Genomic DNA, 12,435 nt, shown 5'->3' with positions numbered 1-12,435 from the left:
ACTATTTTTCTCCATGTTAATTTTCCATTGACGCTAGAGTGGCCCAGGGGTCTCTGTAATGCTAATTTCTATTGACGCTAGGGTGGCCCACTTCACTACTTATAATTCATGACTAAATGGACAGGTAAGAGAAAAAGATACATTAAATATGAACAGATGCATTGACGGACACACATGTGTATAGATTTATACTGCCAAAACATGCTAGATTATCCAAATACTTAAGTACTTATGGTGAAAACAATTAGTTGCCCACCAGGAAATATTCTTCTTATATAAAGAGGGAAAAAGTATTTTTAATATGGAAGGGAGGAAATAAAGCTGTATACATTCTGTACTTCCTTCCCCCCCCCCCAAAAAAAAAATTATGTACACGTTGACATTACTCACAAACACAAACCCCGTCCGTTTGTTTCCATTTAAGATTTGTAAGATGCAAAACAATGACAGGAAACACTTGAGGATAACAGAAGCTCTTAGAGGATCCTTAACTGTCTATTGAAAAATGTACTGCACTTAAAGGATATATGTGTGTGTCTGTGTGTGTGTGAAAATCATACGATGTTGTACTTATTTTTGAAGACAGGATCAAGTAGACATAATAAACCTTTACTGTAAATTTTGTGGAAACTTTTATTATGGAAAATAATTGTCAATTTATATTGATAAGAAAGTGCCCTTTGAGGTTATATAGCTATATGGGATTTGTTCTTACGCGCCGTGAAACTCTTTACTTCCGTAGATTCAGTTTCTTATGTTTTTCAGATTAGCAATAAGGAAACAATGTGAAACAACTTCATAATCACGTTGGTGTGGAAAAGTGAATATAAAATGGAGTACATGTAAAATATTATCTTATGTTCATCCGCTACCCAATATTCTAACCAGGGATTTGTCTAAACTCTCCGGTTAGCTTTAGAACTGGTTTAAGTTCAGCTCCTACTCAGAGACGGTTCAACTCTCAGAGAGCCTTTAAAGTGTTGTTTTGCTACAGCCAGTTGCCCAATGGCTGGTCCTAGAAGCTCAATGGCCAGATACTCCAGCCAACCCATTCCCGCCAGTGCCACCAACTAGTAATAAAGGGATTTGCTTCGTTGTCAATAACCTTTTGATTCTTGTCAGACATAAATCAACACATTATGCTACAACAATCAAAGGAGTTAATTGACCCAACGATGTCTAACCCTTTCGCGATTCCGAAGTCATAATTTCCCCTGACTCCAAAGACTTCAATACAACTACTGTTCTAAACTGGGAAGTCCAAAAAGTCCATTCTATTAATAATAATTTTATTCAAATTAATACAAGACAACAGATCTCACAACTTTCCAATTGTCTATGAACTGCACAACTCAATGGTTTCTCTTCATTAATTTTGCGTAACGTACCGTCAGTATTTCACCGCGTAAAATTATACTGCTCAACCACCTAATACAGGGAACTATTTTTTATTACGCCACCTAGGCCGGTCAAATCTTGATTTTAATCCACATTTGGTCTGTAACTTTGCAATACATTTACCACCATGACAACAATAAATGGCTCCTGCCGATTACGGAACAGTCCCTTTTCGTTTATTCCATTGTATACTGTACCAGTCTCCAATTATAAATACTGTACCTGGAGTCCCACAATTAATTTGGACATACAACACAATTAATTTTACTATATGTTCTCTACATTTGTTTCTCAGTACTGACCTTTCCACTGTGTGACAATCAATACAAATCATATGTTAATCTAAAATACCTTCAAAGATGACTTCACGGTGAAGTTCTCGTCAAAGGTTGACCTGTTCTTTTTTGAGATGCTGGACTGTCAACATAGCAGCATGTAACAGAACACAGATTTCACTTCCGGATCATCACCAAGGCCTTATTACTCACTGTGCACTGTCGCCGAAATACACACAGACAACAACACCCTGAGCTCATATTCTCAAGAATAAACAATTACCTTTAAATCCCTACCAAAAAAAGCATAAATAAAACTCTTCTGTCACCACCAAAATGAGAGAGGGAAAAGTGTTCTAAAAATAGACTAGAACTACATTCGTGGGTACTGAACTGGAGGTATTAATTGTGACCCAGTTCCATTACACAACTAGATTTGAACAGGGACTGCTGAACGACAAGAACACTCATGCGGCTCTGACCTGAATTCACCAAAAGTAAACCATCGCATCACGGAATCTCACTAACACTTCAGTTTGTGACGTTTTCCCTTGTAACTCACTAATTACTTTGATATGAAGGCTATATTCCCAACACCGACTACCCATAATCAAACAAATAATCACAAAAATCTAAGAAATCTTATATACAACGCACAATGTCCGGTTGGGATCTACTTGTTCGATGTATTTTAATGTCACTGTATTTATGAAGGAAAACAAAGTAGGACATTTCAGTTTGAGTGAAGGCAAACTAGCATTTCCGGTCCAAAAAGAATAAACAGACAATTTTCCTCATTTGAAACATATGACGTAATATGGCATTCCATTTATGGAAAAGACCGATACATATTGTAAGACAGATAAAAGTTACGATACATATTGTAAGACAGATAAAAGTTCCATATTATATTAATTTCCCTTACACGCATATAATTAGCAGACCCCACTGAACACAAGACTCCCAGAGATAACGGGGCACCGGGTGGCCCAGAGGTTATGGCGCTTGCCTTTACCGGTCAGTGCCATCTCACCTGTGTTCACCTGAGTTCTAGTCTTGAGCTCGGCAAATGTGTGCATGTGAGAAAGCTTGCTTCGCGTGGGTTAGGGACTCTTCGAGCGGTTTTCCATGGTTCTTCCCCCAAATGCTGGCAAATGACATTAATACTACAAAACCACCAGCCACGACTCCTAGACACTCGTTGCGTCCAACTATACTGCTAAGATTGATAAAGCACCGTATCCAGCGATTACACAAAACCATAATAGAAATAAACGACATAAGAAATATAAATACATATGCTTTGTAACAAATCTCACTCCATGTAAGTAGTATATAATCGTTGCTTCAGTATTTCAAATAAATCGATAGGGTAGCAGTTTGTAGGATCAGTCCTTATAGTCGTTGTTCATTGGTTCGAGCTCAAACCGCATACATATGCTTACTCTCCCCAACGTTATTGAAAATCCAGTTCTAAAACTTTGAACATCAATAAAAACAGCAGTTGCAGCAGCAGCCCTTGTTTCTGAAAACTTCATGTATGTCCATATAAAAGGGAATAATAGACCGTCAAAAAATACTGTTTCCAAAGGTGATACTAATCGGAATGTTATATTCTGCGGTATCTTTGCCTTGATTATGAGATCTGTTTAAACAGGGTTTATATTCCTGAATAATATGTTCATTTTCAATAGTTTTACATTAATATTTATAATAATTTGTCACATTGTACAAATGCAGGATAAAACATTAGGTTTTAAATATTATGCAATTATCGAGAACTTTAGACAATCAACGTCTTAATACGTCTTAATAGCATAGTTTTTACTTTCTACTCAGAAAAATGAACAAAATTTCCTTTTTTCTTTCTAGAAAGCCTAACAATCAATGTGTAATATAGACTTGACTTGTAACATATTTGAAATAGCTGACAATGCCTGGTTGCTATATGTGGTTCCAAAAAGTATAAAAAGAAAATAGTTACAAAATGTTTGAAAAGTCTTGTCAATCTTTAATATTGATACCAAAATGCTTTTAATATATAATATACATGTATGAATGATAAAGAAACGTATGGAAAATATCTGCAGGGACGTATTTCATAAAATCTTATATTGCACATACACGTCTGTGAAAATCTGCTTTAATTTTGCTTCAAAATCATTGATAATAATTATGTGTGTACTTACGAATTCAAATTATAAGTTCACCCGAAAAAATGTTCGAGATAAAAGAGCATCAGCTTTATATTTAATTTGTATATATACAATCGTCTAGTACTGTATATTGATGGCTGTTGCCACATACAATCGTCTGGTACTGTATATGACTGGATGTTGCCATATATAATTGTCTAGTACTGTATGGCTGGCTGTTGCCACGTACAATCGTCTAGTACTGTATATGGCTGTCTGTTGCCAAATACAATCGTCTGGTACTGTATATAGCTGGATGTTGCCTCATATAATCGTCTGGTACTGTATATGACTGACTGTTGCCACATATAATCGTTTAGTACTGTATACTGATGGCTGTTGCCACATACAATCGTCTAGTACTGTATATGACTGGCTGTTGCCACATATAATCGTCTAGTACTGTATATGGCTGGCTGTTGCCACATATAATCGTCTAGTACTGTGTATGGCTGGCTGTTGCCACATACAATCGTCTAATACTGTATATGACTGTCTGTTGCCACATATAAACAACTGGTACTGTATATGACTGGCTGTTGCCACATATAATCGTCTAGTACTGTATACGGCTGGGTGTTACCGCATACAATCGTCTAGTACTGTATATAGCTGGCTGTTGCCACATACAATCGTCTAGTACTGTATATGGCTGGCTGTTGCCAAATACAGTCGTCTAGTACTGTATATAGCTGGCTGTTGCCACATACAATCGTCTAGTACTGTATATGACTGGCTGTTGCCTCATATAATCGTCTGGTACTGTATATGGCTGGCTGTTGCCAAATACAGTCGTCTAGTAATTATATAAGCGTTCTCCACGACAGTGGTATGTTAATGTAGTTCAAGTTCAAACCAAGAATCATACAACTACCAAAGTGGCCGTTGACCACATGATTAACCTTTCATGTGTATTATAAGGATATACAAGGATAAGTATTATATGGATATACAAGAATATTATTTTAATTACATTTAAATCACATATATACAAATAGCTTTGCACATGAAGCAGTCAAAAGTTTTCGCAAGTTCAAAACATATATGGTCTTTCAACAGGAAGAGGAGCACTTTATCACGTTTGACTTGTTCCTGAATTTAACCGAATAGTCTTTTTGCATTTAAAATGATTTTGAAGATAGATCCTAAGGTTCATTAATTCTCGACATGATCAGATAACTCCATTGCACTTTTGTTGTACTCATGTATCATCGTCTCAATCAATCTAAGATGAATTTCCTTGTGAACGGCCTTGTCAGTTTGGGATAGAGTTATCTCAAGAATCTTCGGAAGAGCACCAATCGCTACAATAAAAATCACGTGCATGACCTCGCTGATCTCCGTGGAAAATCCGTTAGGATTCATGGCAATTCTCATGGTACCAATCACGAGCAACACAATCAATCCAATTCTAAAAATTGCATGGAAAATGGTTATATGAACCGGCTTATACCTTCGGGCCACATATTTGAAGAGGCGTCGGGAAACTCCGGGAATGTGCTTCTTGTAGTGAACATAATTCCTGATTCTGACGTTTGCTGGGGCATGAATGTTATTTGCTTGATCCTCTGTCAAAGTTATAGTTCTATCATTAACCCGCAAAGCAGTTACAGTAACACCAGGAGACACCTCAATCATGACTGTTGAGTTGTGCAACTTAGGAATATTGTGGTCAAGGTCAAGATTGGTGCAGATTTCAACCAGGTCGGACAGTAACTCGTAATAGACATCCCCAATGCCTTTTAGAAGCTTCCAAATATAATACAAGAGAGCTCCTCCGAAAAACATGTAGCCAAATGATGATGATGGAAAAAGAACCAAGGCATAGAAGAGGAAAACAATTATTTCTCCAACGATTGAGAAACTCGATAGATATATTGCAAAAAATCCATAAACAAAATACAATAAAAGTGGCCCAATTATAGTATACATTGCAACACGCAAGATAAGTCGACCGGAAGGTGGCATATTCAATGGACTCTTAGCTTGAATAAATGCCGTCGCTCTAGAGACGAACCCATTGATCACTACAAGCAAAAACCAGATTATTGGAATGCTGTAATATATCAAAGAAAAGCAAATTTCGAGTGATCCAAAGATTATATATAAAGGAACCATAACACAGGACAGTATGAAAACTAGTGGCTCTGGGAAGTGCTTCACTATGAAATCAAGATGTCTTTTAATCCTACGCCAGATTATAAAGACTGCATCGATCCAGAACCTAGGCATCATAATAAGATAGAAGCGGGCCAAAAGTAACACTGAAAGCCTCTTGTAACCATTGTACTGATTTACTGGAACCATCGATATTTCCTCTATGCGTTCTGTGCTCAACGAAAGGGGAGACAATCCAGCGTATTTAGAATCAAGAGATCCCTGCTGAATTACATCCTCAAGACTCCGGGGAATGAGAAGAAAGATGAAACCGGTAATGTAGTACATGAATAATAAACAATGAGGCCCTCCAAGCAAAGGAACAAAAATCTTTTTACTTTTCTCCACTCCTCCCAACATACCTAGAAATCCCATAGGAACCCCGTGATCAATCAGGTCCAATGTGATATCGCCCTGATAAGTGCTGTAAAGCAGGAGTTGTAGAACAATTAGAACTGGACTGAATAAGACAAACAATGCACGTCGTAAGCGTGATATAGCTACCGGATGCGTCCAACTCAAGCCACACAAGCCGCATAACAAATTTGTCAAAGATATAGGGGCATGGCCATCTAGGTATACCCACTGTCTTCGTTCGAAGTCTTCCAGATCCTCATAATGACATTGAGCAGGAATCCGCTCCTCAGCTTTTACCAATGTATCGCTCCAGCGGCACAGTATCAAAGGGAAGTAGCAAAGAAGAACCAATCCGATTATGTAAGGTCCAAGTGTGCTTGCACTCCACTTTTCTTTCATGATTTCTGGGCAAGCAACCTCTATGTTTTCAGTGTAGTAATTGAATGAAGAATTGCAACATTTGTATCCGATTACGTCCACTGGATATTTGAAGTACAGTGCAAACTTATATGCAAAAGTATCTCTGACACCTGGAATTTCTACTAGATAACACCAGTAACTGTAATTATAAGTTGTTTGGAATTTAACGAGATAGTTTTGTGTCATCTCATTGAGGGCAGTGGCAATAGACAAAGAAGTGTCCTGACATCCGTAGACAAGTGTACAATTCGATGACGAAACTTTCATATAGATGGAAACTTCATTTTCAAGACACTTTGCACACAAAAGACCGAATGATAGTATAGGAAAATCAACTGGCCAGTGGAGGTATGGGTTAACATTATTTGGTGGATGATAGGTCCAAACCCATTTTGTTGGTCTAATGACCGTCGGAAGCGAAGAGGCAACCTCATCATTTTCGATGATCAAATTGAAGTGTGCGAATTGTGGCTGGAGTACCCCTATCCAGTGCTCTAAATAAATACCTGTGATATCTTTGACATGCAAAGTGCAGCTGGAATTATTGGACAGTGGAAGGACTTTATTAAATTGAGCCCCGTTAGCATCATTCTCAGTATCTGTTAAGTTCTGTGCTTGAAGGGATCTTGCATTATGCACAACACAAAGCGTAAGAATCAAAACAAGCATCTTGTCGGATAAAGGTCTGCTGTAATTAAATCTGCTTTATCTGAACCCAATGTTCAATCGTCGTTCAAGTGAGTCAACTCTACTCTGTGCCTGGATTGCAGTGTCTTCTTTCTACTCTGTGTCTGGATTACACTGTCTTCTCTCTACTCTGTGTCTGGATTGTACCGTCTTCTCTCTACTCTTTGTCTGGATTGCACTGTCTTGTCTTGTCTCTACTCATTGTCTGGATTGCACCGTCTTCCATACAGAGGCTGTAATGAGAGAAGAAAGTTTTAAAAATAAAATAATTTGATTCAGAACAGAGTTGTAAGAGATATGTAAATCCACCTAAGCAAAAAGTAGACAAACGTAGTGAGTCAATGACGACCACTTTATGGGATACGTTTCTCCGTGTCATATAGCCCTCAAATAGTTCGCTGTGTCAAATAGTTTGCAGTGCCTATCAGGTATTCCGGCCTGAATTTCACTCATATAACTTAAATCTTGACTTAAATGTAACTTTATAATGAGAATTCAGAATTAGATGGTCTAAATTGCTGTTGTTGTTGTTGTTGTAGGGATTATCGCCATTTTTCAGCACATGAGAGGCTATTTATGGCGGCCAGTATTAATGGTGGAGGAAGAACCCGGGAAAACCCCGGAAAGAACCACCGACCGACGAGAAGCTACTGGCAAGCTTTCTCACATACCCACATCGGCCGAATCCGAGACTCGAACCCACGCAGACAGAGGTGAGATGGCAGTGATCCGTAACGGAGAGCGCTTTAGACCACTCTGCCATTCGGGGCCCCTTCTAAATTGCCGACATTTAAATCTGATTCAATAATGACATATGAGAAGTCTTAAGTCTGACCCAATATTGACCCATGAAAAGTCATAAGTCTAGACTTAATATAAGATTTATGTTGGAATATTTGAGTCAAGACCTCGATAAAGAGCAAGACGAAAACCAAAGTCATAAGGAAGAAATGAGTAACCCGATTCATTTTGGAGCATTTGCTTTTTAACTGAGTTTCTTTAACATAATTAACTTTGCTTATTCCAATTTTGAAAAGTTATATAATAATGAATGGAGATACAAGATGTATACCATCTAACATTTTATAAGTTTTTCCTTCTCGTACTTAATATCAGATACTTTTTTTGACTAACGTCAATCTAATCCTACCGTTAATTGCAGCCTGTACATATATATAGATATCATATATTCTTCCTAAAATCAGAAACCATTTTTACACTAGAGACCAAGCATGTGTTAATGAATACATATGTGTACATCATTGACGTCGTATTGTTATAATTAATGGACTGACAGAAGGAAGAGCAAAATAAACGAAACATATCTTTGTGGAGAAAATCCACGACAAAGAAATAATTAAGGCTGCCTTCTCAATATTACAGATACAAGTTAGTGACCATTGCCAAAAGGAAAGAAAGAGGAACGTAGGTGCGTAAGCATGCATGTAAAGGGATTAAAAACAAATCAGCACAATCCTGGCTGTGTAGTGCCGATTACTAATATGTATCCTCACACAGATTTGGAAAAGAAAGATAAAGACAAGAAAAGATCAATTCCTTAAAATACAAAGTAGAAGGTTTTTACATAAACCGAATGGTTCTAAAACGTCAAAGGCTTTAGCTAGGAAACGCATCCAGATCGACAAATTAGCATGTTATAGCCTCGTTGTAAAGTTTACGACATGTACGATAGATAGATAGATAGATAGATAGATAGATAGATAGATAGATAGATAGATAGACAAATATATAGATAGATAGATAGATAGATAGATAAATAGATAGATAAATAGATATATATATAGATAGATAAACAGACAGACAGACAGATAAATAAATATATAGATAGATAGATAGATCTTACCAACCATCTTATCTAAATCCCTGAGTACACAAGGATGTCGGCAATTAACCACCGTCAGGAAAAGTATTGTTGCTACATACGCACGTGAAATCCTAAACAATGTATTGTAAAAAGAAGCTAGAGCTGTTTGCTTTATTCTGAAACAAATGTGTTATTTATACCAGGACTGTACACACGTCTTCCAAAAACTTTTCCTGTTCCCGTTAATAGTTCACTTGTACTGCAGTTTTAGTTTCAGTTGCTTTTAACTAATTCATGACAGAAGTAATCACATTGTGAAACAAGGTCATAATGTTGTAATGAGTTGATAAAAAAAACTGTGATCATCTATTAATGATTTCAATAAATAATTCTTCTAGAATTATATCCGAACAGAACTACACAATTCATGTACCAAATGGATTCTAGAGACTGATCTTACGTTAGGAATGAATGATTAAACAACCCTTATATATATATATATATATATATATATATATATATATATATATATATATATATATATATATATATATATATGTATATGTATATATGTATGTATATATGTATATATATGTATGCATATATATGTGTATATATATATGTATATGTATATATATGTATATATATGTGCATATATATATATGTATATATGTGTATCTCTCTCTCTCTCTCTCTCTCTCTCTCTCTCTATATATATATATATATATATATATATATATATATGTATGTATATATATGTATATGTATATATATATATATATATATATATATATATATATATATATATATATATATATATATATATATATATATATATATATATATATATATATATGCACACACACAGACACAGATTTTCACTTCGCCTACATCAATTGTTACAAACTCTGGTTTTTCCAGAGGATTGACCCATATCCAGACAACTATTTTGTGTCGTAGTTTTGATTTATGACTGATGTTTTGAGAAATTATAGTTATTTTTGCCTTAACGCTTGAGAAGTTGAAGTGTTTTATGTTGTAACCAGTTTTGGGTTAATTATTTTGTTTTCTCCAATTTATATGGATTTCAAGTTTGTTTTACCTTGAAATACTAGTGTTCTAAATTAATTCTTGAACAAAGATATTTATCGTAATTTATACAGAATTAAAAAAAAATTGAATATTATTTTATGGGATTCAAGAAAGAACTGTTGACACATCAGTACGACCCTGACCACAGCATACGTCATGGCCTTCCATTTTGGATTTCATCGGGATTCGAACTCAGTTTCATCAGGACTTTTTATTACTAGGACTTTTTTTTTTAAAATCTTGGGTTATTTTTGGATTTGATTGAAAAACCGTAAGTTCTTTTTCTCATTTTTACTTTGTTTTTCTAGGGCAATACATTTTTTGTTAAATTATACAAAGCTTGTTGTCTTCGCTCTTTTCCTGTTACTTCTGTAAGAGCGTAAAGACGTAACAAAGAAAATTGGGGCACTCGTCCTTGGGATATCTGAATTTTGGCTAAAATATTTCAGAAATTGTTTTTTACATCCCAAGTATAACTTTACATTTTAGAAATCTTTAGTGAAATCAACAAGCTTTTTTACAATGCCATCAAAAGGAGTTCTTTCTTTCAAATCCTACCCAGTAACAGTTGGACTGTTTGAAAAAAGATGAATTGATTCAACTTGCCAGAAAATATGATATTTCTGAGGCAAAGGCTTCCTTAAAGAAGCAAGAAATAAAAAATATTTTGGCCCAGTATATGGTGGAAAAGAATGTTTTGGATAAAAGTGTTTTGGTTCGATCATTAAGTCTGTATCAGATTTTGACACAAAAGTAAAGGAATCAAAATTAAAATACAAGAATGAATTAGAGTTAAGAAAGCTAGATCTTCAGAAAGATAAAGAAGAAAAACAAATGCAGTTGCAGTTACAGAAAGAAGAAAAACAAATGTTATTGGAGAAAGAGGAGAGAGAGAGAGAGAAACAAATGCAAATGCAATTAGATAAGGAAGAAAGAGAAAGAAAGACAAATGCAGTTACTTAAAGAACAAATACAGTTAAAGAAAAGAACAAATGCTGTTACAGAAAGAGGAGAAACATATGCTAATGCAGTTATAATCGGAGAGAGAGAGAGATGCAAATGTAAATGCAAATAAAGTAGGAAGAGAGGGAATACCAATTTAGAATAAAAGAAATAGAACTGGCAAGTGAAATACACGTTCCCACTTCAAATACAAGTTTTGATGTCACTAAGAAGATTAGGTAAATTTCCCCTTTTATAGAAAAAGAAGTAGACAAATAGTTTCCTCAGTTTAAAAAAATTGCTGAAAATTTGAAATGGCCAAAGGAGCATTGGACTGTATTATTACAATGTGTATTTACTGGTAAACCTATTGATATCTGCAATTTGCTGTCACTACAGCAAAGTATATGAATATGATCTGGTTTAGGAATGCATCTTAAATGGTTATGAGTTGGTCGCTGAGACTTATCAACAAAAATTCACAAACTATAGAAAGGAAGCTGGACAAACTCATGTTGAATTTGCAACATAAAAAGTGCAGTAATTTGATCGATGGTGCTTAGCCAGGAAAGTTGGTAAAGATTACAAAAATCTCAGACAACTTGTATTACTTGAAGAGTTCAAGAACGGTGTCCATAGTGACAACAAGATTTATCTTCATGAGCATAAGGTCGAACTTTGGACAACGCTGCTCATACTGCTGACGAGTATTTCTTAGCTCGTATTGTTTCTTTTGTAAATAAGACTTCCACTCAACAGACTTCTGGTAGAAAAGTATTTCAGCCTAATACAAGCCCTTCTAAATTTTAATCTGGCACAACTTTTAGAAATCAAGCTAATGATAAGGTGTAGTGGCAGATGCTCACAAAGTACCTGCTCCCAAAATCAAAGTCCAAGAGAAATCGGGCATATTACAAGGTTTATTGGATTTGTCCAAGCAAGAACTGTCCCGATTTAGTCCGTTGCGAACCCCCTCCACGACGGGTGATGCCTGTCATCAAGTTGATACGTCGTAAAGACAAATAGTGGCAGAGCATTCCAGTATAAAAAAGACCTGCAGTAAAGGATGGGGATCAGTATTTTTGTG

At 35.7% G+C, this 12,435-nt stretch overlaps 1 protein-coding gene across 2 annotated transcripts; it reads right to left on the bottom strand.

Annotated features, from left to right (window-relative positions):
* Positions 1-4,818: 4,818 nt before the first annotated feature.
* LOC149798681 (uncharacterized) lies at positions 4,819-9,481 on the bottom strand. Of its 2 annotated transcripts, none has more exons than XM_089957520.1 (2): positions 9,358-9,481; positions 4,819-7,722 (listed from the first exon to the last, which is right to left on the bottom strand). In XM_089957520.1, the coding sequence occupies exon 2, from the start codon at positions 7,469-7,471 to the stop codon at positions 5,024-5,026; it is 2,448 nt and encodes an 815-aa protein (XP_089813646.1). In that variant the 5' UTR covers positions 7,472-7,722; positions 9,358-9,481; the 3' UTR covers positions 4,819-5,023. The 2 variants fall into 2 exon arrangements, with proteins under 2 accessions (XP_089813646.1, XP_089813647.1); XM_089957521.1 differs by having other exon boundaries at positions 9,354-9,475.
* Positions 9,482-12,435: the final 2,954 nt, after the last annotated feature.

This window comes from Sinohyriopsis cumingii, chromosome 5, assembly GCF_028554795.1.
Source record: "Sinohyriopsis cumingii isolate HCF-2022 chromosome 5, ASM2855479v2, whole genome shotgun sequence".
Classification (NCBI taxonomy): Eukaryota; Metazoa; Mollusca; class Bivalvia; order Unionida; family Unionidae; genus Sinohyriopsis; species Sinohyriopsis cumingii.
This window is presented reverse-complemented; position numbering and strand designations above follow the sequence as displayed.